The sequence below is a fragment of the Mobula hypostoma genome, chromosome 10, assembly GCF_963921235.1.
Source record: "Mobula hypostoma chromosome 10, sMobHyp1.1, whole genome shotgun sequence".
Classification (NCBI taxonomy): Eukaryota; Metazoa; Chordata; class Chondrichthyes; order Myliobatiformes; family Myliobatidae; genus Mobula; species Mobula hypostoma.
In genome coordinates, this window is record NC_086106.1 from 39,078,441 (window position 1) to 39,104,776 (window position 26,336).

At 43.7% G+C, this 26,336-nt stretch overlaps 1 protein-coding gene across 5 annotated transcripts in view; it reads right to left on the reverse strand.

Moving 5' to 3' along the window:
- Nucleotides 1–26,336, reverse strand: part of LOC134352852 (neuroblast differentiation-associated protein AHNAK-like) — a 117,457-nt gene that overhangs the window by 12,155 nt on the left and 78,966 nt on the right. For 2 of the 5 annotated variants that reach the window (XM_063060365.1, XM_063060366.1), the window contains 4 exons: nucleotides 16,022–16,111; nucleotides 13,337–13,456; nucleotides 10,520–10,676; nucleotides 3,525–3,718 (listed from right to left, as the gene is read on the reverse strand). In XM_063060365.1, coding sequence (XP_062916435.1) covers nucleotides 3,525–3,718; nucleotides 10,520–10,676; nucleotides 13,337–13,369 — 384 coding nt within the window. In that variant the 5' untranslated portion in view covers nucleotides 13,370–13,456; nucleotides 16,022–16,111. Of the gene's footprint in view, nucleotides 1–3,524; nucleotides 3,719–10,519; nucleotides 10,677–13,336; nucleotides 13,457–16,021; nucleotides 16,112–16,789; nucleotides 16,843–26,336 lie in introns of all 5 variants that reach the window. The other 3 variants (XM_063060364.1, XM_063060367.1, XM_063060368.1) reach the window with 3 other exon arrangements.

The window sequence follows — 26,336 nt, forward strand, 5'->3', positions numbered from 1 at the left end:
AACCTGTCCTTTTCGTACAGGTTGTAACTCCTCCAGAAGAAGCCCCAATGATCCAGGAATCTGAAGCCCTGCCTCCTACACCAGTCTCTCAGCCACTCATTAATATGCTTGATCATGCTATTCTTATGCTCGTTGGCACAGTGAGATCCAGGATCAGCCATGATGGAATGGTGGAGCAGATTTGATGGGCTGAATGGCCTAATTCTGCTCCTATGTCTTACGGTCTGTGGTCCCTCTGTTAAGTCATTCCGCCCAACAGTATCCAAAGTTGTTTGAGGGGGGGGCGGATGGCCACTAGAGTACTCTGAACTAGCTCCTTAACCCTTCTCCCATTCCTGTGTCCTGCACTTTGGGTGTAACTACCTCTCTATATGTCCTATCTATCACTGCTTCAGCCTCCCGAATGATCAGGAGTTCATCCATTTCCAGCTCCAGCTCCTTCATGCAGATAGTTAGAAGCTGCGCTTCTTGCAGTTGTAGTCATCAGGCACTGGAGGTCTGCCTGACTTCCCACATCCTGCAAGAGGAGCATTGCACTATCCTGCCTGTCATCTTTACCCAGCTGAAGAGAAGGAAAAAACTTGAGCTTTTCTCTCCTTTCCTTTCTCTGAGTGAAACCTCTCTTCACGGAAGCCTCGAAGATGATGTCCACTGCATTTGCCCCTGCCTTCCTTTCATTTGTAGTGGTTAGCGCAATGCTTTCCAATCCCAGCGATCACTAATTGGGGTTCAATTGTAGGTTCTCCCCGTGTTCGCTTGGGGTTGCTCGGGGTGCTCTGGTTTCCTCCCACTTTGTGCAGGTTAGGGTTAGGATCAGTAAACTGTCAGCCTGCTCTGTTGGAGCCAGAAGCATGGTGACACTTTCAGGCTGTCCCCAGCTCATCCTTCGGCTGGTTGATGCAAACAACATATTTCACTCTATGTTTCGACGTGCACAAGACAAAGAAAAGTCGTAATTCTTTCTTGATCGTATGACTTTGAACGTACACAAAGGAAGGACGTGTACTCAGAATCAGAATCGGGTTTATTATCACCAGCATGTGACGTGAAATTTGTTAACTTAGCAGCAGCAGCAGTTCAATGCAATATATAATCTAGCAGAGGAAAAAGTAATAATAAATAAACTAAAAGTAATAATAAATAAACAAATAACTCAATAACGTATATCGAATAGATTTTTTAAAAGGTGCAAAAACAGAAATACTGTATATTAAAAAAAAGTGAGGTAATGTCCAAAGATTCAATGTCCATGTAGGAATCAGATGGCAGAGGGAAAGAAGCTGTTCCTGAATTGCTGAGTGTGTGCCTTCAGGCTTCTGTACCTCCTTCCTGATGGTAACAATGAAAAAAGGACATGCCCATCATGGCCACATTCCACCCATCACTGTCTCATGAAGGCAATATCGTCATAGAACATCGAACATAGAATAGTACAGCACAGTACAGGCCCTCCGGACCACAATGTTGTGCCGACTCTCAAACCCTGCCTCCCATATAAGCGCCCACCTTAAATTCCTCCATATACCTGTCTCTTAAACTTCACGAGTGTATCTGCCTCCACCACTGACTCAGGCAGTGCATCCACGCACCAGCCACTCTCTGAGTAAAAAACCTTCCTCTAATATCCCCCTTCAACTTCCCACCCCTTACCTTAAAGCCATGTCCTCTTGTATTGAGCATTGGTGCCCTGGGGAAGAGGCACTGGCTATCCACTCTATCTATTCCTCTTATTATCTTGTACACCTCGATCATGTCTCGTCTCATCCTCCTTCTCATCAAAGGTCTCCACTAATCAAGTCATGCCATCTTCTCACAACTACCCTCAGGCAGGAGGTACTGAAATTCCACACCACCAGGTTCTATAAATCTACTTCCCTTCAACCATTAAGTTCCTGAACCAACCTGCACAATTCTAATCGCTACCTCAGCACAGCAACACTGAGTCCATTCTGCACTCCAATGGACTTTAGTTTCTGGCTTCCAGTCCTGATGAAGGGTCTCGACCCGAAACTCTGACTGTCTATTCTCCCCGATAGGTGCTGCCTGACTTGCTGAGTTTCCCCAGTATTTTGAATGTTTTCAGCATCTGCAGAATCTCTTGTGCAAAGGACTGTAGGATATTTTTGTTCTAATTGTGTCCTTTCTTGTATGAAACTTGAAAGAAATCTTCCAGATGTGACCTAACTAGAGTATTATAAGCAACACACACAAAATGCTGGAGGAACTCAGCCGGTTAGGCAGCATCTATGGAAATAAATATGCAGTCAACATTTTGAGCCAAGATCATTCTTCAGGAATGGAAAGGATGCGAGAACAAAAAGGTGGGGGGAGGGAATGGAGAACAAGCTGGAAAGTGATAAGAGAAGCCAGGCAGGTGGGGGAGTAGCACTGAAGAAACTGGGAGGTGGTAGGTGGGAAAGGTAAGGGCTGGAGAAGAAGGAATCTGATAGGAGACAAGAGTGGACCATGGTAAAGTGAAGGAGGAGAGGCACTGGGGGAAGGTGAAAGGCAGGCAGGGAGAAGAGGGAAGAGGTCAGAGTGGGGAATAGAAGTAAAAGGAAGAGGGAGTGGGAAAATTACCAGAAGGATAAATGAATGTTAATGCCATCAGGTTGGAGGCTACCTAGATGGAATATGAGGTGTGCTGCAACATACCTTGGCCCGAAATCTACAGCACATTACAGGCCGACTCGTTTCTCTTCCCTTATACCCTTCAACATCTGTCTGTGTCTTCCACAGCGAAGCTTGTTGCAAAATACTCATTTAGTTCATTTGCCACCTCCTTCCCATTGATTCTATTGTATTTCTTTTTATTGCCTGCAAGAAGTGAGCCTCTGGGTTGTATATGTAGATGTTGGCATGTATCAGAGTCAGAATCATAACCAGGTTTAATAGCACTGGTGTATGTTGTGAAATTTGTTAACTTTGCAGCAGGAGTACAATGCAATACATGAAAAATATAGAAAAAATGATTACAGTAAGTATATAGTTGTATATTAAATAGTTAAATTAAAAATAGTGCAAGAACAGAAATAATAAAAGCGAGGAAGTGTTCATGGATTCAGTGTCCATTTTTGGATGCAGGGAGGAAGAAATTGTTCCTGAATTGCTGAGTGTGTGCGTTCAGGCTTCTGTATCTCCGTCTTGACAGTATCGATGAGAAGAGGGCCTGTCCTGGGTGGTAGGGTCCTTAATAATGGATGCCACCTTTCTGAGGCACTGCTCCTTAGATACTACGGAGGCTAGTGCCCACGGTGGAGATGACTAATCTTACAACTTTCCGTAGCTGCTTTCAATGCTGTGCAGTCACCCCCTCCCCCTTACCAGACAGTGATGTAGCCTGTCAGAATGCTTTCCTCTATACATCTGTTTAATGTTTTAGAAACAAACCAAATCTCCTCAAACTCCTAATGAAACAAAGCTGCTGTCTTGACTTCTTTATATGTATTTTGATAGTAAATTTACCTTACATTACATTTGCCACTTTACTGTACTGGATTATCTGAAATTTTTGAGAATCTTACCAGCTTTGTCTTTTTTGCTTCTGGTCCTCTCAGTTCAAGGCTCCCAGTCTCTGGAGAAATGGCCACATCAGCACTGGGCACCGTCCGCTTGAAGCAGAAGGCAACTTTGTATGGTTCAGCACTCTGCAGGATCCTCACCACATCCTCACACTTGGCATTGTCAAAGTAGACCTTGGCACAGAGAAGCTGGTCTCCTGCACAACACAGTCACAGTGATAGTCACGTGGAAGGGGAGGGAGGGCATGGTGTGGCAGGCAGATGTGAGAGAGAGAACTTCAAACACTGGCAGATTCCCACTATGAGACACAAGGAGAGATCCCATCCAACAAAGCCAAAGTCAAATTTGTCATCCTATACCAAACAAGAGACTATCTGCAGATGCTGAAAATCCAAGCACACAATATGCTGGAGAAACTCAGCAGACCAGACAGCATCTGTGGAAAAGAGTATAGTCAATGTTTTCGGCCAGACCAGAAGTCCCGTGGAAGAGTCTTGACTCGAAATATCAACTGTACTTTTTTTCTATAGATGCTGCCAGGTCTGCTGAGTTCCTCCAGCATTTTGTGTGTGTTTATTGTCCTATATACAGGTACACAAAAGGGTCAAAAGAATGGAAAAGAGGAACAGGAATGAAGAGGAAACTACTCAGTGGGTAAGGGAAGGGACAATAAAATGTAAGAAGATGGGTGAATTACAGCAGGTAAGTGATTCAGAAAATAAAATACAATGGATTCCGGTTAACTGGGACACATTGGGACCAGTACATTTTAGCCCAATTAAGCCACTGCCCTAATTAGCCGAAGTTTCATGGAAATAGTTAAAAATGTAACAAATTATGTATTTAAATGAAATATGGAGCAAATTAGAACACTACCAATAGTACTACAGTACTATGAAGCTATGTATTAGTTATCGTCGGAGGGGTTCATCCAGTGTACAGAATGAACAAAATCTGTGCGGACACTATTACAGCTAATGGTCTACCTTCGTACAATCCTTTTGACAATTGCATCTTCCAAATCTTCATTGTCATTGTAACATTCAAGATGATTGTTGATAACTTCCAATTCTTTCTAGGTCCTGACTTATTGAAGTTGTGAAATTGTTTAATTTTCACTGTTGGCTTTATCCAGCATCTCCAAGCCTGACTACTTGAAACCACAGTGAACAAAACGGTTCTAAATTGCTTACTGTTTATTCCTCGACATCAGTGACAAAAATCACTGCTGTTTGAACATAAATGCACGTAACTGACACTATTTAAAAACTGATCATTCTAAGCACAGTGTAGCACTTAACAGCCACACAAGTGCACGTGATTGACGCTGGCTAGAACCTGTTCGGCAACAGTTTCCAACCCCAATTAAGCGGAATAATGTCCCAAATAACCAAAGAGAATCCCTGCAATTTTCTCATTTAGTTTTTGTTCTTTAGGAGTTGTCCCAAATTAGTGGCTGCCCTGATTAACCGATTATGTGTGCAGTGAGCTGAATGAAATGGGGGAAATAAGGTGGGCAATGCTCCCACTGGAAAATGCAATAAATAAATCTGAGACTAAAGGAAATTAATAGGTGAAAGGGGAAAAAGGTCGGAAAGGGTAAAATGAGAGAGAACAAACATTGGAAGTTTACCACAAGACAAGGGTAACGGGGTTAGGGTAACAGAGGGTTAAGGTAACAGAGGGTAAAGGTCACAGAGGGTGGAGGTCATGTTCTAAGAACTGCTGGCGTTTGAAATTTTTGATCACAAGATCGTGTCCATTGCTATCTCGGTAGCCTTCTCCCATCACCAGCGATCATTGTTCTCTTCCAATTCCTGTCTCCTGGACCTCTCCCAAGTTAACTACTGCCCTGCCTATGGCTGTCCTAGTCCCAGGCTCCAGGGGTGGTTAAGTTACTGAATTTAAAGAGATGTGAGTTTGAGAACAACTGTGGCAGCTAGGGAATGTTCAAGTTTAAATAGTAGCAGGACTAGGCCATTTGGCCCTTCAAGCCTGCTGCACCATTTAATATGATCATGGCAGATCATCTCTATTCAGTCCCGGTTCCAACTTTCCCTCCTTATCCCTCTATGCGTGTAGCCCTCAGAAAACAATCCAATTCCTCTCTGAATATAGAATAGTACAGTACAGCACATTACAGGCCCTTTGGCCCACAATGTTGTGACGACCCTCAAACCCTGCCTCCCATATAACCTCTCACTTTAAATTCCTCCTTATACCTATCTAGTAGTCTCTTAAACTTCACTAGTGTATCTGCCTCCACCACTGACAGGCAGTGCATTCCATGCACCATCCACTCTCTGAGTGAAAAACCTTCCTCTAATATCCCCCTTGAACTTCCCACCCCTTACCTTAAAGCCATGTCCTCTTGTATTGAGCAGTGGTGCCCTGGGAAAGAGGCGCTGGCTGTCCACTCTATCTATTCCTCTTATTATCTTGTACACCTCTATCATGTCTTTTCTCATCCTCCTTCTCTCCAAAGAGTAAAGCCCTAGCTCCCTTAATTTCTGATCATAATCCATACTCCCTAAACCAGGCAGCATCCTGGTAAATCTCCTCTGTACCCTTTCCAGTGCTTCCACATCCTTCCTATAGTGAGGCAACCAGAACTGGACACAGTACTCCAAGTGTGTCCTAACCATTTATTTAACATACATTTAATGATATGGCTTCAACCACATCCTGTTGAAGAGAATCCTCCAAGATTATCACTCTGAGGGGAAGAACCTCCTCCGTGTCCCATTCTTAAATAGCTCACCCCCTACCCACTAACTGACCCCTAGTCCTGGACTTACTGGCCATCAGGAACATCCTTCCTGCATCTCATCTGCCCAGTCCTGTTAGAATATTACTCGTTTCTAGGAGATGCTCCCTCAACGTAAGTGAATATGGGTTCAAGTGACCTAAAGTCTTCTTATATGTTATACCTATCATATCAAGAAGTAGTCTGGTGAACCTTCACCGAAATCCTTTCATAGCAAGAACATCCTTCCCTGGAAACGGAAATGAAACCGCACGCAGTACTCGAAGAGATGCACGATACTGCAGATGCTGCAGTCTGGAGCGAAAAGCAAAACGCTGGAGGAACTCAGCTGGTCAGGCAGAGTCCACAGACTGTCAACATCACAGGTTGAGACCTTCCATCAGGACTGAAAGAGTGACAGGAGATAGCCAGTACAAAGAGGTGAGGGGAAAGCGAGAGCTGTCAGGTGGTGGATATGCTGGGTCCAGGTGAGGGGGTTCTCAGTAGATGGATGAGGAGAGGGAGGGGGAAGGATGTCAGGTGATAAGAGGAAGTGACCAAGAGTTGAAGTGGTGAATCTGATGGAATAAAGGGGGGAAGTGGAGAGGGGCACTGATAGGAGAGTGTATGGGTGATGGTAGGTGGGGAACATGGGCAAAGGGAACTAGGAGATGGGGGCAATGAATCAGAATAAAGAGAAAAAGGGAGATAGGGGAGCAGTTACTGAACAATTCAAGGTTCATGCTGCTGGGTTGTTACAGTACTCTGAGTGTGGACTCACCAAGCAGGACATCCCTCCTCCTCTACCTAAATCCCCTCACTATGAAGGACAGCATATAATTTGCCATATTTATTTCCTGCTACACCTGCATGGTTACCTTCAGAAACTGGTGACTAGTCTCAGTGCAATTCCCCCTTCCCCAGTCATCACAATCCATAAAATAAGTAGCCTTCCTCTTATTGCATCACCTCCGCATTTTGTCGTGGATGTCAGTGGCTCAGCTGATTTAAGAGATTGAAGTTAAGTGCCTTAAATCTCTCTTCCTTTATATCACAACTAAAGCCTTGATAATTTATCCCAGTATGCCATGATGTGTTTTGCAACCAAATCTCTATTGATATTCACTTGTGAAGTTGGAGCCACAGGGACACAATATGGCAAAAGGTCCTTCAGCCCAACTTGCCCATGCTGACCAAGGGTCCTTCTTGAGCTAGTCCACTTTGCCTCCGTTTGGCCAATATCTCCCCAAACCAGGGGTTCCCAAGCTGGGGTCAACATTGAGCCAGGCTTTCGATGCTTCCTCGTCAACATCTAATCTGCTCAGATCTTGAGGATATCTTCCATGGGAGGTCACACACTTCCACTGGTTAACGTTTTTTTCTGTAGTGATAATTTATTCAGTTTTGTGGTGTGTACTTATCAGAATTGCACATGCTGACATGGAGTGCTGGATCCTACTTTAATTGATGAAAATATAGCCTTAGAAATTTTATCTGACTGTTGCAATTTTTTTCATATCTGTTATTCCTCTTCCTCCTTCTGTCATAGATAGTGAATCTAAGTGAGTTCAAGTGTACATAATGTTTTCTGAATTTGTCATTTCAGTTCTTATTTTTCTTTATAAATTTTCCAGATCGGTTCAGACCAAGATATTGTGCCAAAAGAATACATTAATATAGACATAGCAAAAGTGTTCATTGCCTTTGTTATATTTTTACTATTGAACTGTTTGTCAGATTTTCTTAAGTCTTGAAGTAAATTCCATTAAAAGTTTTTCCTTTGTCGCAGTATGATCTGTTTTCTTTGCTTGTGGATATCCCAGATATTTATATGTTTCATAGTCATCCATCAGTTGTATTGTATCCTGCTGCCCTGTTTTATATTCCACTGGCTCTTTTGCACCTTTTGTTAATTATCCAGTCCAAAGTTCATATTAATATCTTTCAAAAATAGTCCTACTGCTTGAATTAATTGCTTTAGCTTTGCTGATGAAGGAGCCTTATCATTTCAAATTTTCCATGTATAGAAGGTGTGTCAGGGTATAATTTGCTTCACTGTTTCTGATTTGATACCCAATTTTCATCGGATTTCAGTAAAGTTGAGAGCATGTTTAAAGCCAGACAAATCCATAGTGGGCTTAGAGATTTGCCCTGGAAAATGCCATCATAATAATAAGATATTACATTATTATGGAATATAGTAATTATAGTATTATTCTTTCTTTTTTTTGTATTTAGACAGTTCGTTGTCTTTTGCATGTTGGTTGTTTGTGCATCCTGTTGTGTGTGGTCTTTTGTTGATCTTATTGTGTGTCTTGTGTTTACTGTGATTACCCACAAGAAAATGAATCAGGGTTGCATATTTATGTACTTTGATAATAAACTAACTTTTGAACTTTGTGATGTACTTGGAATTCTGAAGACACACTGCAGTAAAAAAAGGCCCCTTAGCCAACAATATCTATGCTAGCTATCATGACCAGTTCACATAACAGAAATACACCCTTACGTAATTCACAAATCACTGTCAAAAAATCAAAAAAATTGCTTTTACAGAACTTAAGTGGGAAAAAAAGAACTAAATGAACACAAGATGTGAAAGAAACCATAATTTTTTGTCAATTTTAGTCAAAGGTTTGTGTTATGGAGGGCTGAATTGAATTGAATTGACTTTATTTCTTATGTCCTTCACATACATGAGGGGTAAAAATCTTTATGTTACGTCTCCATCTAAATGTGTAATATGCAATCATAGTAATTTATAAAAAATAGAACAGTCAATGTAATATAAAGTACACTCGAGTCAGTGTGTGTTAATCACTGTGATGGCCTGGTGGAAGAAGCTGTCCTGGAGCCTGTTGCTCCTGGCTTTTATGCTACGGCACCACTTCCCCAGATAGTAGCAGCTGGAATAGATTGTGGTTGGAGTGACTCGGGTCCCCAATGATCCTTCAGGCCCTTCTTACACACCTGTCCTTGTAAATGTCCTGAACCATGGGAAGTTCACAACTACAGATGTGCTGGGCTGTCTTCACCACTCTCTGCAGAGTGCTGCGATTAAGAGAGGTACAGTTCCCATACCAGACAGTGATGCAGCCAATCAGGATGCTCTCAATTGTGCCCCTGTAGAAAGTTCTTAGGATTTGAGGGCCCATACCAAACTTCCTCAACTGTCTGAGGTGAAAGAGGCACTGTTGTGCCTTTTTCACCACACAGCTGGTGTGTACAGACCATGTGAGGTCCTCGGTGATGTGGATGCTGAGGAACTTGAAGCTGTTTACCCTCTCACCCCAGATCTATTGATTTCAATAGGGGTTAGCCCGTCTCCATTCCTCCTGTAATCCACAACCAGCTTCTTTGTTTTTGCAACATTGAGGAAGAGGTTGTTTTCTTGACATCACTGTGTCAGAGAGATGACTTCTTCCCTGTAGGCCACCTCGTTATTGTTTGAGATAAGGACAATCAATGTAGTGTTGTTGGCAAATTTAATTAGCAGATTGGATCTGTGGGTGGAGACATAGTCATGGGTATACAGAGAGTAAAGGAGGGGATTTAGTACACAGCGCTGAGGGGCTCCTGTATTGAGAGTCAGAGGGTTGGAGGTCCAGGATCCAGCTACACAAGGCAGGGTGAAGGCCGAGGTCTCTGAGCTTCTTGTCAAGCCGGGATGGAACTGGTGTTTAATGCTGAACTGTAGTCCAAGAACAGCATTCTCACATAAGCATCCCTCTTCTCCAGATGTGTAAGGACAGTGTGTAGAGCTGTGGCTATTGCGTCATCTATCGATTAGTTACGTTGGGAGGTGAATTGTAGGGGGTCTGGGTCTTGTGTGGGTGGTAGCATGCTGGAGATGTAATCGTTGACCAGCCTCTCAAAGCATTTGCTTATTATTGAGGTGAGTGCAACAGGACGCCAGTCATTCAGGCATGTTACCTTAGTCTTTTTTAGTACAGGGACAATGGTGGATAATTTGAAGCAGGAGGGCACTCTACACTGGGAGAGGGAGAGATTAAAAATTTCAGTGAACACACAGGGCTGCAATACAACTGAACCTCTCCCTACACAGGGGCGGTCTGTGCTGATCTATACTGATCCCATGTGCCTGCAGTTGGACTGCAGTTTACAATCCCTGGTGTGATTGAGCGGACACTTGTGAAATGTTGTGGAAGTGCCTGCCTCCACCACTACCTCAGGCCAACATTACCTCTTTAGTTCCAGGTCCGACCCTCTTACCCCTAACACGCAGCTCACCCTCTTTCAGATTCAGTGCCTTTGCAGCTCGCGAGTCCTTCAGCACCTCCTTGATAAAGATACCATCCTTTCCTCCTCCCGTCACACTGAATCCAGATGCTCCAACCTGGGCCTCCGTCTCCACAACCAATTCCACCATCTCCGACATCTTGGGTTCCTGATCAGAGAGAGGGAGAGGGTTAGAAGCATGCTCCCCTCCCAGTCATTCCCACTCTTGCAATATGGCATCAATTTTCCTGCACCTGACTGCCGGGAGCCATGGACCAAAGGGAGCCAGGCAGCTTGCTCGGCTGTTGTGCGGTTCAAATATCCAAAGGATGCATGTGAGACACTTACAAGTGGGAAAGCAAGTTAGACCATAATATCAGAAGATATAGGAGCAGAATTAGGCCATTCAGCCCATTGAGTCTGCTCTGCCATTCCGACCTGGCTGATTTATTCTCCCTCTAGACTGCATTCTCCTGCTTTCTCCACGTGGCCTTTGCTATCCTTACTAATCAGAAAATTATTGTCACCCTTACTAATCAGAAAATTATTGTCACCCTTACTAATCAGAAAATTATTGTCACCCTTACTAATTAAGAACCTATCAACCTCTGCTTTTACTATACCCAAGGACTTGACCTCCACAGCCATCTTTGATAATAAATTCTACGCCTGGCTAAAGAAATACTTCCTCATCTCTGCGCTAAAAAGAAGTCTAGTGAAACTTAGTGACAAAGGTTAAACAGGTCACACACCATGTACTGACTCAGCTCCTTCATCATTCAAGGCTCAAAGTCAAGAAATATGCAGTCCAACAAAACAACAGGACAACCTTAACTGCAGCTGTTCAATAAGATGTCCACTACTCAAGACTGGTTTGAATTTGTTAGTTATCTGGATTTGTGGGCTGACAGAGGTTACATTGGGACACATAGGATGCAAAACTGGGCTGAGAAGTGGCAGATGGAGTTCAACCCAGATAAGTGTGAAGTGGTTCATTTTGGTAGGTCAAATATGATGGCAGAATATAGTATTAATGGCAAGACTCTTGGCAGTGTGGAGGATCAAAGGGATCTTGGGGTTCGAGTCCATAGAACACTCAAAGCTGCTACGCAAGTTGACTCTGTGGTTAAGAAAGCATACAGTGCATTGGCCTTCATCAATCGGGGATTGAGTTTAAGAGCTGCAAGGTAGTGTTGCAAATATATAGGACCCTGGTCAGACCCCACTTGGAGTACTGTGCTCAATTCTGGTCGCCTCGCTATAGAAAGGACCTGGAAACCATAGAAAGGGTGCAGAGGAGATTTACAAGGATGTTGCCTGGATTGGGGAGCATGCCTTATGAGAATAGATTGAGTGAACTCGACCTTTTCTCCTTGGAGCGACAGAGGATGAGAGGTGACCTGACAGAGGTGTATAAGATGATGAGAGGCATTGTTCATGTGGATAGTCAGAGGCCTTTTCCCAGGGCTGAAATGGTTGCCACAAGAGGACACAGGTTTAAGGTGCTGGGGAGTAGGTACAGAGGAGATGTCAGGGGTAAGTTTTTTTACTCAGAGAGTGGTGAGTGCGTGGAATGGGCTGCCGGCAATGGTGGTGGAGGCAGATATGATAGGGCCTTTTAAGAAACTTTTGGATAGATACATGGAGCTTAGAAAAGTAGAGGGCTATGGATAAACCTAGTAATTTCTAAGGTAGGGACATGTTCGGCAGAACTTTGTGGGCCGAAGGGCCTGTATTTTGCTGTAGGTTTTCTATGTTTCTATTTTGATTATTGCTAACTGGACGTTGCTGCTGGGCTGAGCAGTTCCTCCAGTAAAGGACCTCCCACAACATTGTTTCAGGAGATTCCAGGATTTAAATCCAATGATAATCCAAGAATGGTGAATTATTCCCAAGCTGGGGGGTCAGAGAGAAACCTGGAGGTGGTGGTGCCTGAACTCCATCGGATCGATTGCGAGATCAATCGCAAGTATGTGGCAAATGCTCATAGGGCCGATTGACTGCACAGTGAGTTGACTGGGCCTCCTATGGACGAAGGGCTCTCTTGCCTTGCGTGCGGGCTTCTAATTGTGCACACCTTTGGAGGGCCCGGTTCGTCGCTCCAACACTGCAAGTTGCCCAGCATGTACTGTTACTGATGTGACTCAGTAAAAATATTTAATCATACCAATCTGTTGTCATTCTTGCTCCACACAGATGTAACAGTGTCTCTTCTTGGTGTTGGGAGAGTGAATAAGTGCTGTGCATTTTGAAGATGTGACACTTGGCAGCCATCGTGTGCCAGTGGTGGCGGGAATGAACGTTTGGGGTGGTTGAACAATCTCTTCCTGTCTTTGATGGACTCCATTCTTTGAAGCTGCAGACATAGTGGGATGATAACAGGTATAGATAGAGTGGACAGCCAGAGACTTTTGCCCAAGGTGGAAATGGCTAATACAAGGGGACATAATTTTAAGGTGTTTGGAGGAAGGAATATGGGGGAGTGTCTGAGATAAGTTTATTTACACAGAAAGTGGCAAATGTGTGGAACATGCTGCCAGAGTTGGTGGTAGAGGCAGATACATTATGGAGATATAACAAACTCTTAGATAGGCACATGGATTATAGAAAAATGGAGGGCTGTATAGGAGGGAAGGTTTAGATTGATTTCTGAGTAGGTTAAACGGTTGTGGGCTGAAGGGCCTGTACTGTTCTATGTTCTATCTGCCCTGAGTTGGAGGTGGGGACGTCAGGCTGTCAGAGAAGAGAACGCTTACGACACCGAAGGGACATCACTGCAATAACTGGCCCCAGAACATCGCTAAGCAAAGCATTGCTGGGTCAGGTTACCTTGGCGACCTGGCTCTGGCCCGCCGTCTCCATGTCAGCTTCAGGCAATAAATCAGCACAGCGATTCTTCTTAACCCGCAGAAATTGTTTTAACTCCTCATGAAGCAGTTCCTTGTGTATCTGTGATTCAGAAAAGTCTCCTCAGACAAACCCAGCATCCTTCCAAACCACTGATACTTTGAAAAGACAGCAATGGTGATGAAAGTGAGACAGAGAGAAGGTGAATACGGAGAGAATTTAGTAATCATAGTGGGAGAGTGTGCTGCAGGGGTTAGAACATAGAACATAAAAACATAGAAAACCTACAGCACAATACATGCCCTTCAGCCCACAAAGTCGAACATGTCCTTACCTTAGAAATTACCTAGATTTACCCATAGCCCTTTATATTTCTGAGCCCCATATACCTGTCCAGGAGTCTCTTAAAAGGCCCTATTGTTTCTGCCTCCACCACCGCCGCCGGCAACCCATTCCACACACTCACCACTCTCTGCATAAAAAATCTACACCTGACATCTCTGTACCTACTCCCAAGCACCTTAAAACTGTACCCTCTCGTACTAGCCATTTCAGCCCTGGGATAAAACCTCTGACTATCCACCTGATCAATGCCTCTCATCATCTTGTACACCTCTATCAGGTCACCTCTCATCCTCCATCGCTCCAAGGAAAAAAGGCTGAGTTCACCTAACCTATTCTCATAAGGCATGCTCTCCAATCCAGGCAACATCCTTGTAAATCTCCTCTGCACCCTTTCTATGGTTTCCACATCCTTCCTGTAGTGAGGCAACCAGAATTGAGCACAGCACTCCAAGTGGGGTCTGACCAGGGTCCTATATAGTTGCAACATTACCTCTATACACTAGGGTAGGTGCGTGAGTGGACTTGGGGGATACAATTGGAGTGCACAACTGGATAAAGATCCCAAATGATCTACGATGGTGTTTATTCTACAAAGCGATAGCCTTCAACTGTTTGCAGCTCCCCCTCCCAGATCACCCTAATCCGTCCTCCTTCTACTCTGCAGCACCCTTCCCAGGTCTCTCTGGGATTGATCTTCCTCAAACAGTCTCCAAGTTTGTATTTTATATGATTACTTGTATACAAGTAATGGCTTACAATGCTTCCTAGTGGCTATAATATGTTTTTGCAAGTTTAATATGCCTCTAGTCATTATACAAAGTATAATTCTGGAAAGCTCGGGATGCTTCTTTGTTCTGCATTATTTGAATAATGGCCTTCTAATTAGTTAACTCTTATCTATAAATTTGAATGGAATTTTCCATTAGTGGGTAAAAAAGTCGCTGTTCCATGCTGGTACCAACTTATTTCCCTTTTCTCTCTCTTTTCTTTGTAGATGTATGTCACTGTCTGTTCAACTTTTAATAAAACGATTGTGAAGCAAAAAGTTTTGTGCTTCTTTCCTAACTTCCAAAATAGTTGGATCAAAAACATCAGAATCCAACGATTTTATATAGTTAGCAAAGAGTGGTTACGAAGATTTAGGATGTGGAACAATCAGACAAAGTGGAATTTTTGGCACCTAAACAAAAGGGTAGGAACTTCTCTTATGTTCCAATTTGTCTGAGAAAAAATGTCCAGATTCTAGAGATTAAAATAAAAACAGAAGATGTCAGAACCACCCAGAAGGTCAGGTAGCATCAACAGAGAGAGAAGTAGAGACATTTGAGACTGATCATCTTTTATTGGAACCAACTATAAAATTAGAAATAAGTTTCAGGTTGCAGAGAAAGGGACGGTGTAGAGGGAAAAAGATGGCTTAGCCGATGACAAGCAAGCAAACCTGAATAACAGTGGTGGCTGAGACAGGCTGAAGAGGACTTGTCAGTCACAGCTGAGCAGTCTGCGGAGGGTCTGTATAGAAGGGATGGGGCAGATGGGGGAGAAGACAGAGTGAGACATAGTGAGAGAGAGGGGAGAGAGAGTGAGAGGCTAACACCTTCCCACTCTGAGGACCAGGACACATAACTGTGGTGGGGGGAAGAACCGGTCTGCCCGCTGGTCACTGGTCCTAAGTCCCAGCTGCTCCTTGACTTTGCTGTGACTCTCTATGTGAAGTTGGGGTTCTAGTTAAAGGTCAGGGATTCATTCTTCATCCCTCCACTCATCCCACTGACCTTCATCAGAGCCAGAATTAGATGTCAAAACATACAGTGAAGTGTATTGCTTGCGTTAACAACCAACATCCCTAGGGAGGTGCTGGGGGCAGCCCACAAATGTCAGCACACATCCTGTCACCGACACAACATACCCCCAGTGCTCAGCAGAACAACACAGAACACAACAAGCAACAAAACAACAACAGCAAAACAAGCCCCGTTCCTTCCTCCCACCCACACACTCACATGGACTGTCCTCCAACTCAGGACAAGCCTTGGGTTGGAGTCACAGAGAGATATGGCAGAGGAAAAGGCCCTTCTGACCATCAACGACCGACTTACACTAATCCTACATTCCCATCATCGCCCCCTAGATTCTACCACCCACCTACACACTTGGGACTATCAACAGAGGCCGATTAAACAACTGAACCGTGCACCCTTGGGAGACCGGAGCAGTCGGGGTAAGCCTACATGGACACGGGACAGACTCTGTGGAGGTCAGGTCCGAACCCGGTCTACCCACTGAGCCACCAGGATGCAGCTCGTGGTGGACGGCTCCTACCTCACTACGTAGGCTGATGGCTCTGTCCAGTGACTGGAGTGCCCGCTGAGGTCTCGAGGGGCTGTGGCCGTTCTCCTCTACTGCATGAACCTGAGGAAACAGGAGTCAGAAATCAGCTCAGCTCAGGAAAGCAGAGGATGATTGCGTGATACTGTGATTCAGGGTGTTCCGACAACATGACCAGTGAAGAGTTTCGTAGGGCATCCATCTACCTATCTACGTCTATAAGTCACTCATTTTTATTTATTGAGATACAGCTTGGAACAGACCCTTCTGGCCCTTTGAGCCCTGCCTCCCAACAACTCTCGATTTAACCTCAGCCTAACCACAGGACAATTGTCAATGACCAATTAACCTACCAGCGTTTTTGGAATGTGGGAGGCAACCAGAGCACCAGGGTGAAAACCACGCGATCACGGGGAGAACATCCAAACTCCTTATAGACAGCGATGGGGACTGAACCTGGATCGCTGGTACTGTAAAGTGTTGTTCTAACCGCTACACTACTGTGGTCATTGATTCATAGAGAGTTACAAATATGGAAACAGACCTTTCGGCCCATTGAGTATTTGCCAACCACTTACACCAATCCTGCAGTAATTCCATTGTGTTACCCTCCCCATTATCCCCTTGATTCCCACCAAATCCTACCGCTCATCTCCATACCAGGGACATTTCACAGTGCTCAGAGATGATGTGGGAATAAACAGGACGACCGGGAGGAACCCCACAGTTCATGGAGAGAGCAGCTTTGTGTTCAGTACTCACATGGGGCTGTTCAGAGGGAGAGGTGTGACCATCCTTCGGTACCTGCGTGATGCCTGCAATGCAGCAAGGCAAATGGATTCAATCAATACCAATGGACCATTGAATGGAGTATTCAAGATGCTCACTACAGTATATCATTATATATCATTTCCCTGTAGAAGGCTCAACAAAAAAACCATGAGACATGGGATCCGTGGGAACTTTGATCTGGCTAGCCTACAGAAAGCTAAGGGTCGGAGTGCAAGTTCTGCCTGGAGGTCCATGACCAGTGGTGTTCTGCAGAGATCTGTCTGCGACCCCTACTCTTTGTGATTTTTATAAATGACTTGGATGAGGGAGCGGAAGGGTGACTTAGTAAATTTGCAGATGTCACAAAGATCGGCAGTGTTGTGGATAGTGTAGAAGGTTGCCGTAGGTAAAAATGGAACATTGACAGGATGCAGAGCTGGGCTGAGAAATAGCAGATTGAGTTCAATCCAGAAAAGTATGAACTGATACACTGTGGAAGGACAAGTTTGAAGTCAGACTAAAGGTGAAAAGCAGGATTCTTAGCAGTGTGGAGGAACAGGGGGACTTTGGGGTCCATGTCCCATAGATCCCTCAAAGTTGCCAAGCAAGTTGATGCATGGTTAAAAAGGTGTATGGTGTTAAGTGGAAGAGCTACGAGGTAGAATTGAAGTTCTATAAAACTTTGACCAGACCACACTAGAAGTATTGTGTTCAGTTCTGGTTGCCTCATTATAGGAAGGATGTGGAAGCTTTAGAAAGGGTGCAGAGAAGATTTACCAGATGGCTGCCTGGATTAGAGAGCATGTCTTAGCAAGGTTGACCAAGTTAGGGCATTTCACTTTGGAGCAAAGGAGAATGAGAGGTGACTTGATTAAGATTATAACAGACAAAGATAGAGTGGACAGCCAGTGCTGTTTTCTCTGGGTGGCAATGGCTAATCCCAGAGGGCATTCTTTTAAGGTGAATGGAGGAAAGTTTAGGAGGGGTGTCAGAGGCAGATACATCAGGAATATATATATAAGAGATTAGGAGGGACGTCAGAGGTAGATACATCAGGGATATATCTACCTTCTCCATCGGGAGGGAGAAGATGGTGGCGCGCCTGAGCGTGCACAGCCCTCCGGTGAAAAATGATATCGTATCTGTTAAATAGGGGCCGTGGACAATTCTGATTTGATGGAGAATGGACATGAAAGCACAGAGGAACATCTGGAGAAATTTCTGAAACGCTCGTTCACTGCTGTCGTTACTGTGTGGTCGGGAATCTTTTAGAGCGTAGGCCTCAAAATCCTCAGCCTTGCCTGCTTTTGGCGACCGAGCAGGAGGTCGAATCGTTCGGACAGAGATGGCGCTCAGGACTCGGTGTCGGAGAGCTGATCAGAGGTCGAAGTTTTCAGATGACTCAGAGTTGGACTGTGGTCGGCATGGCAGGGAGAGTTTTTCTTCCTTCTCCCGTCTGCGTGAGATGTGGGACATTTGAGAAACTTTGAACTTTACTGTGCTCGTGGACTTCTTCATCAAGTTATGGTATTGTTGCACTTTTGTAACTATATGTTATAATTATGTGGTTTTGTCAGTTTTTTCAGTCTTGGTCTGTCCTGTGTTTTGTGATATCACACTGGAGGAAATATTGTATCATTTCTTAATGTATGCATTACTAAATGACAATAAAAAAGGACTACGTGTCTTCATAATCTAATCTAAATATATATGTAACAGATTAGGAGGGATGTCAGCAGTAGATACATCAGGGATATATATGTAAGAGATTCTTGGACAGGCACATGGATGAAAGAAAAATGGAAGATTATGGGCTGTGTAGGAGGGAAGGTTAGATTAATTGTGAATTGGATTAAAAGTTCAGTACAACATTGTGAGCTGAACTTTGCTGTAGTGTACTTTGTTCTAAGACACAGCTTGTTTATTCTCTGAGTGTCAGTACACAGGCTCTGTTCAGTTAATGAATACACAGGATCTATTCCACAGGTCTGGGGCTCGGGGAATTTGATGGGCTAAGGCAAGAAGATACACCTGAGGATGCAGTTGCTGTGAGTTTAATTGCAAATGCTTATCACGAGTTTCCAACACCAGCTGACCCGGTTGTGACTTTGCGTGCCCCTAGAGACAAGCACAGCTGGAGATAGTGAAGACCAATGTGGAAAGTGCCTTCCAACATCGTATGGGAAACTGGACCTTGGCCATACTGAGGTGTTAAAACATCGGCCGGGCTGGCTGACACTGTTCATACTATTCATCCTGGCGCCTGGTTGAACATACTACAACACTTTATACAGGCACAGTGGAGAGTATCCGGGCTGGTTGTATCACAGCCTGGTTTGGGAACACCAATGCCAAAGAACAGAAAAGTCTACAAAGAGTGATTCTAGCCCAGCCCATCATAGTAAAAGCCCTGACTGTAATTCAGCACATCTACAAGGAGCACTGCCACAAGAAAGCAGCATCCATCATCAAAGACCGCCCCCCCCAAGAGACAGGCATGCACTCTTGTCACTGCTGCCATTAGGCAGGAGGTTCAGGAGCCTCAGGACCCACACCATTAGGATCAGGAACAGTTATTACAGTTTAACCATCAGGTTCCTGAACCAGCATAGAGAACTTCAGTCACCTCAGCACTAAACGGACCACAGAACACAATCTATCAAGTCACTTTCAAGGGCTTTAAAACTCATGTGTTCAATATTACTGATATACGGCCTGTGATCAGTATTATTGATATACGGCCAGTGATCAGTATTATTGATATACGGTCTCTGATCAGTATTATTGATATACGGCCCGTGTTCAGTATTATTGCTATATGGCCCGTTTTCAGTATTATTGATATACGGCATATTTTCAGTATTATTGATATACAGCCCGTGGTCAGTATTATTATACGGCCCGTGCCCAGTATTATTGATATATGGCCCGTTTTCGGTATTATTGATATACAGCCCGTACTCAGTATTATAGATAAATGGCCAATGCACAGTATTATTGATATATGACCTGTGCTCAGTATTACTGATATATGGCCCATACTCAGTATTATTGATATATAGCCTGTGCACAGTATTATTGATATATGGCCTGTGCACAGTATTATAAATATACAGCCCATGCACAGCTTTACTGATATATGGCCCATACACAGTGCGCAGTATTATTGATATATGGCCCGTGCTCAGTATTATTGATATACGGCCCCTGCTCAGTACTATTCATCTATGGCTGTGCTCAGTAATATTGATACACAGCTGTTCTAAATATTATTGATAAATGACCCATGTTCAGTATTATTGATATACGGCCCGTGTTCAGTGCTCAGCATTATTGATATAAGGGCTGTGCTTAGTATTATAAATATACGGCCCATGAACAGTATTATTGATATAAAGCCCGTGCTCAGTATTATTGATATACAGTCCGTGCTCAGTACTATTGATATACGGCCCGTGCTCAGTACTATTGATATACGGCCCATGCTCAGTATTATTGATAGACGGCCCGTTCTCAGAATGATTGATATACAGCCCGTGCTCAGTATTATTTATATACGGCCCATGCTCTGTATTATTTATGTACTGACCATGCTCAGTATTATTGATAAACGGCACATGCTCAGAATTATTGATAAACGGTCCGTGCTCAGTATTATTGATATACGGCACGTGATCAGTATCATTGATATGTGGCTCATACTCAGTGTTATTGATATGCGGCATGTGCTCAGTATTATTGATATACAGCCCATGCTCAGAATTATTGATATACGGCCCGTGCTCAGTATTATTGATAAACGGCCCGTGCTCAGAATTATTGATAAACGGTCCATGCTCAGTATTATTGATAAACGGTCCATGCTCAGTATTATTGATAAACGGCCCATGCTCTGTATTATTTATGTATTGACCGTGCTCAAAATTATTGATAAATGGCCCGTGCTCAGTATTATTTATGTACTGACCATGCTCAGTATTATTGATAAACGGCACATGCTCAGAATTATTGATAAATGGTCCGTGCTCAGTATTATTGATAAATGGCACGTGATCAGTATCATTGATATGCGGCTCATACTCAGTGTTATTGATATGCAGCATGTGCTCAGTATTATTGATATACAGCCCGTGCTCAGTATTATTGATATACAGCCAGTGCTCAGTATTATTGATATATGGCCCATTTTCGATATTATTGATATATGTCCCATGCTCCGTATTATTGATATATGGTGCATTCTCAGTGCTCAGTATTATTGATATGCGGCCCGTACTCAATACTATTGATATACGGCCCATGCTCCGTATTATTGATATACGGCCCATGCTCAGTATTATTCATATACGGCCCGTGGTCAGTATTATTGATATATGGCCTGTGATCAGTATTATTACTAAACAGCCCGTGCTCACTATTATTGACATAAGGCCCGTGGTCAGTATTATTGATATATGGCCCATGCTCAGTATTATTGATAAACGGCCCGTGCTCAGTATTGCTTATGTTCTGACCGTGCTCAGGATTATTGATAAACGGCCCGTGCTCAGTATTATTGATATACGGCCCGTGCTCAGTATTATTGATGAACGGCCCGTGCTCAGAATTACTTATGTACTGACTGTCCTCAAAATTATTGATAACCGGCCCATGCTCAGTATTATTGATATAGGGCCCATGCTCAGTATTATTGATAAACAGCCCGTGCTCAGAATTATTGATAAACGGCCCGTGTTCAGTATTATTGATAAACGGCCCGTGCTCAGTATTATTGATAAACAGCCCGTGCTCAGAATTATTGATAAACGGCCCGTGTTCAGTATTATTGATAAACGGCCCGTGCTCAGTATTATTGATATACGACCCGTGCTCAGTATTATTGATAAACGGCCCGTGCTCAGAATTATTGATAAACAGCCCGTGCTCGGAATTATTGATAAACGGCCCGTGCTCAGAATTATTGATAAACGGCCCGTGCTCAGTATTATTGATATACGGCCCGTGCTCAGTATTATTGATAAACGGCCCGTGCTCAGTATTATTAATGAACGGCCCGTGCTCAGAATTATTTATGTACTGACCGTGCTCAAAATTATTGATATACGGCCCATGCTCAGTATTATTTATATACGGCCCGTGCTCAGTATTATTGATATAGGGCCCATGCTCAGTATTATTGATAAACGGCCCGTGCTCAGAATTATTGATAAACGGCCCGTGTTCAGTATTATTGATAAACGGTCCATGCTCAGTATTATTGATAAACGGCCCATGCTCTGTATTATTTATGTACTGACCATGCTCAGTATTATTGATAAACGGCACATGCTCAGAATTATTGATAAATGGTCCGTGCTCAGTATTATTGATATATGGCACGTGATCAGTATCATTGATATGTGGCTCATACTCAGTGTTATTGATATGCAGCATGTGCTCAGTATCATTGATATACAGCCCGTGCTCAGAATTATTGATATACGGCCCGTGCTCAGTATTATTGATAAACGGCCCATGCTCAGAATTATTGATAAACGGCCCATGCTCTGTATTATTTATGTACTGACCGTGCTCAAAATTATTGATAAATGGCCCGTGCTCAGTATTATTTATGTACTGACCATGCTCAGTATTATTGATAAACGGCCCGTGCTCAGAATTATTGATATACGGCCCGTGCTCAGTATTATTGATAAACGGCCCATGCTCAGAATTATTGATAAACGGCCCGTGCTCTGTATTACTTATGTTCTGACCGTGCTCAGAATTATTGATATAGGGCCCGTGCTCAGTATTATTGATAAACGGCCCGTGCTCAGAATTATTGTTAAACGGCCCGTGCTCAGAATTATTGATAAACGGCTCGTGCTCAGAATTATTGATAAACGGCCCGTGCTCAGTATTATTGATATACGGCCTGTGCTCAGTATTATTGATATACAGCCCGTGCTCCGTATTATTAATATACGGCCCGTGCTCTGTATTACTTATGTTCTGACCGTGCTCAGAATTATTGATAAACGGCCCGTGCTCAGTATTATTTTTGTACTGACCATGCTCAGTATTACTGATATACGGCCCATGCTCAGAGTTATCGATAAATTGCCCGTGCTCAGTGTTATTGATAAATGGCCTGTGCACAGAATTATTGATAAATGGCCCGTGCTCGGTGTTATTGATATACGGCCCGTGCTCAGTATTATTTTTGTACTGACCATGCTCAGTATTATTGATATACAGCCCGTGATCTGTATTATGTACTGACCATGCTCAGTATTATTTATTGATGTGTTATTATTATTTGTTTGTTTTTGTATTTGCACACTTCGTCGTCTTTGTCAGTTGCTTGCTTGCTTGTCAGTTTTTCATGGATTCTATTGTATTTCTTTGTCCTTATGTGATTGACTGCAAGAAAATGAATCTCTGGGTAGTGTCATGTGACTGAGAGTTTTAGTAAATTTACTTGAACTGTTAAAAATTGTATCAAATCGCCTCTGCCGTATTTCTGAAACTCCCCTGACTCTGTCACTCTCTGGGGTGCTGCCTCACTGATCCAGTGACCTGGACTCGACCCTGACCACCTGACCTCTGCACCTTCTCTCTGCGACCCTGGAGGTCTCCAGTTTCCACCTTCATCCCCAATCCGTGCGGATCAGTCCGGTAGCTGGCTGCTCTAGGTTGTCTCTCGTGGGTGGCTGAGGGCTAGAATCTGGTGAAGTGGAGGTTGTTGGGAATGTGGGATCAGTGAGGGGCTTGATGGTGGACAGAGTCAATGGGCCGAAGGGCCTCTTCCCATTCTGTATGACTGCAAGGCTCTGGGGTTGATGGACTAGTCCAATTCTGCCAGCAGATCAATCTTGGAGGTTGTGACTGGTCGTAGAGTAGGAGGCAGAGCTGCAGAATATGTTTACATTATCTGTTAATCTTATTATGTTCATATAATTTTATGTGCTCTCTGTGATATTGTACTTCGTTTTACACCTTGGTCTCAAAGAAGTATTGCTACATTTAGCTGTATACATGTGCATGTTCGAATGGCAATAAACTTCAACTTGAACTTGAGCTAATGAGGTTTAAATTCTTTCTTAAAAGTCCTTAGCCAAATCTTATTCCATGAATTGATAGTTCTTCATGGAGCTGGACACCGAACTCTGACAATCTCTCAGGGCTCTTGCCTTCTACACTTGTACTTTGCCAGAGGCACATTGAGTTCAAGTCAAATAGTTGGAAGCAGGTCCTCTGACCCAGCTATGGCTCCCAACAAGTGTATCCCATCATTCTGCATTTGGCCCTCCCAATCATACACTTCTTCAGCTGGCTTTTCAATGTCACTCATGTGCCCGCCTCAGCCACTCATTCCACCCTCTGCGTGAAGAAGCTGTCACTGATGTCCCTTTTAAATCTCTTGCCCCTGATCTTAAATTGATGCCCCCTTGTCAAATGTACTTGGATCCTGGGAATTCATTACACAGTGCACTGAGGTAAAACAAGAACACTGCAGAATAAAGTGTAAAACTACCGAAGTAGTGCAGGTAAACAATAATGTGCAAGATCACATCCAGATAGATTGTGAGGACAAAAATCCATCCTGTCATATCCCTTCATGGCCTGACCAATGAATCTATCAACCTCTGCCTTAAATATACATAAACACTTGGCCTCCACAGTTGCCTGTGCAACAAGTTTGCTGATGACACAAGGTTGGGGGTGTTGTGGATAGTGTGGAGGGCTGTCAGAGGTTACAGTGGGACAATCACAGAATGTAAAACTGGGCTGAGAAGTGGCAGATGGAGTTCAACCCAAATAAGTGTGAAGTGGTTCATTCTGGTAAGTCAAACATGATGGCAGAATATAGTATTAATGGTAAGACTCTTGGCAGTGTGGAGGATCAGAGGGATCTTGGGGTCTGAGTCCATAGGACACTCAAAGCTGCTGCGCAGGTTGACTCTGTGGTTAAGAAGGCATACGGTGCATTGTCCTTCATCAATCGTGGGATTGAGTTTAAGAGCCGAGAGGTAATGTGGCAGCTATACAGGACCCTGGTCAGACCCCACTTGGAGTGCTGTGCTCAATTCTGGTCGCCTCACTATAGGAAGGATGTGGAAACCATAGAAAGGATGCAGAGGAGATTTACAAGGATGTTGCCTGGATTGGGGAGCATGCCTAATGAGAATAGGTTGAGTGAACTCGGCCCTTTCTCCTTGGAGACAGAGGATGAGAGGTGACTTGATAGAGGTGTATAAGATGATGAGAGGCATTGATCGTGTGGATAGTCAGAGGCTTTTTCCCAGGGCTGAAATGGCTAACACGAGAGGGAACAGTTTTAAGGTGCTTGGAAGCAGGTACAAAGGAGATGTCAGGAGTAAGTTTTTTTACGCAGAGAGTGGTGAGTGCGTGGAATGGGCTGCCAGTGACGGTGGTGGAGGCATATACGATAGGGTCTTTTAAGAGACTCTTGGATAGGTACATGGAGCTTAGAAAAATAGAGGGCTATGGGTAACCTTGGGTAATTTCTAAAGTAAGTACTGTTCAACACAGCATTGTGGGCTGAAGGGCCTATATTGTGCTGTAGGTTTTCTATGTTTCTATGTAAATTCCATGGATTCACCACTCTCTGGCTAAAGACATTCCTCCTCATCTCCATTCTAAAATGATGCTCCTCTATTCTGAGGCTGTGTCCTCTGGTCTTAGACTCCTCCACCATGGGAAATGTGATCATTTTCGTGAACCTCCTTTTAACCTTCTCCAATTTCAGCACATCCTTTCTAAGATAAGGGGCCTAAAACTGCCACAGTAGGCCAAGTGAGGCCTCACCAGTGCTTTATAGAGTCACAACATTACATCCTTGTTTTTATATTCTAGTCCTCATGAAATCAATGCTAACATTGCACTTGCCTTCCTCACTACAGACTCAAACTGCAAAATTAATCTTTAGGGAATCCTGCACAAGGACTCCCAAATCCCTTTGAACCTCAGATTTTTGTATTTTGTATTTTGTAGAAAATAGTCAACCCTTTTATTTCTTCCACCAAAGTGCATGACCATACAATTTTTGACAATGTATTCCATCTGCCACTTCTTTGCCCATTCTCTTAATATGTTTAAGTCCTTCTGTAGCCTTTCTACCTCCTCAAAACTACCTGCCCCTCCACCTATCACCATATCGTCCACAAACTTTGCAACAAAGCCATCAATTCTATCATGCAAATCATTGACATATAAAGTAAAAAGAATCAGTCCCAACAAAGACACCTTTGGAGCACCACTAGACACCAGCAGCCAACCAGAAAAGGCTCCCTTTATTCCCACTCTTTGTCTCTTGCCAATCAGCTACTGCTTTATCCATGCTAGTAACTTTCCTGTAATACCATGGGCTTGTAGCTTGTTAAGCATCCTCATGTGTGGCACTTTGTCAAAGGTCTTCTGAAAATCCAAGTGCACAACATCAGCTGATGCTCCTTTGTCTATCCTGCATGTTATCTCTTCAAAGAATTCCAACACATTTGGCAGGCAAGATTTTCCTTTGAGGAAACCATGT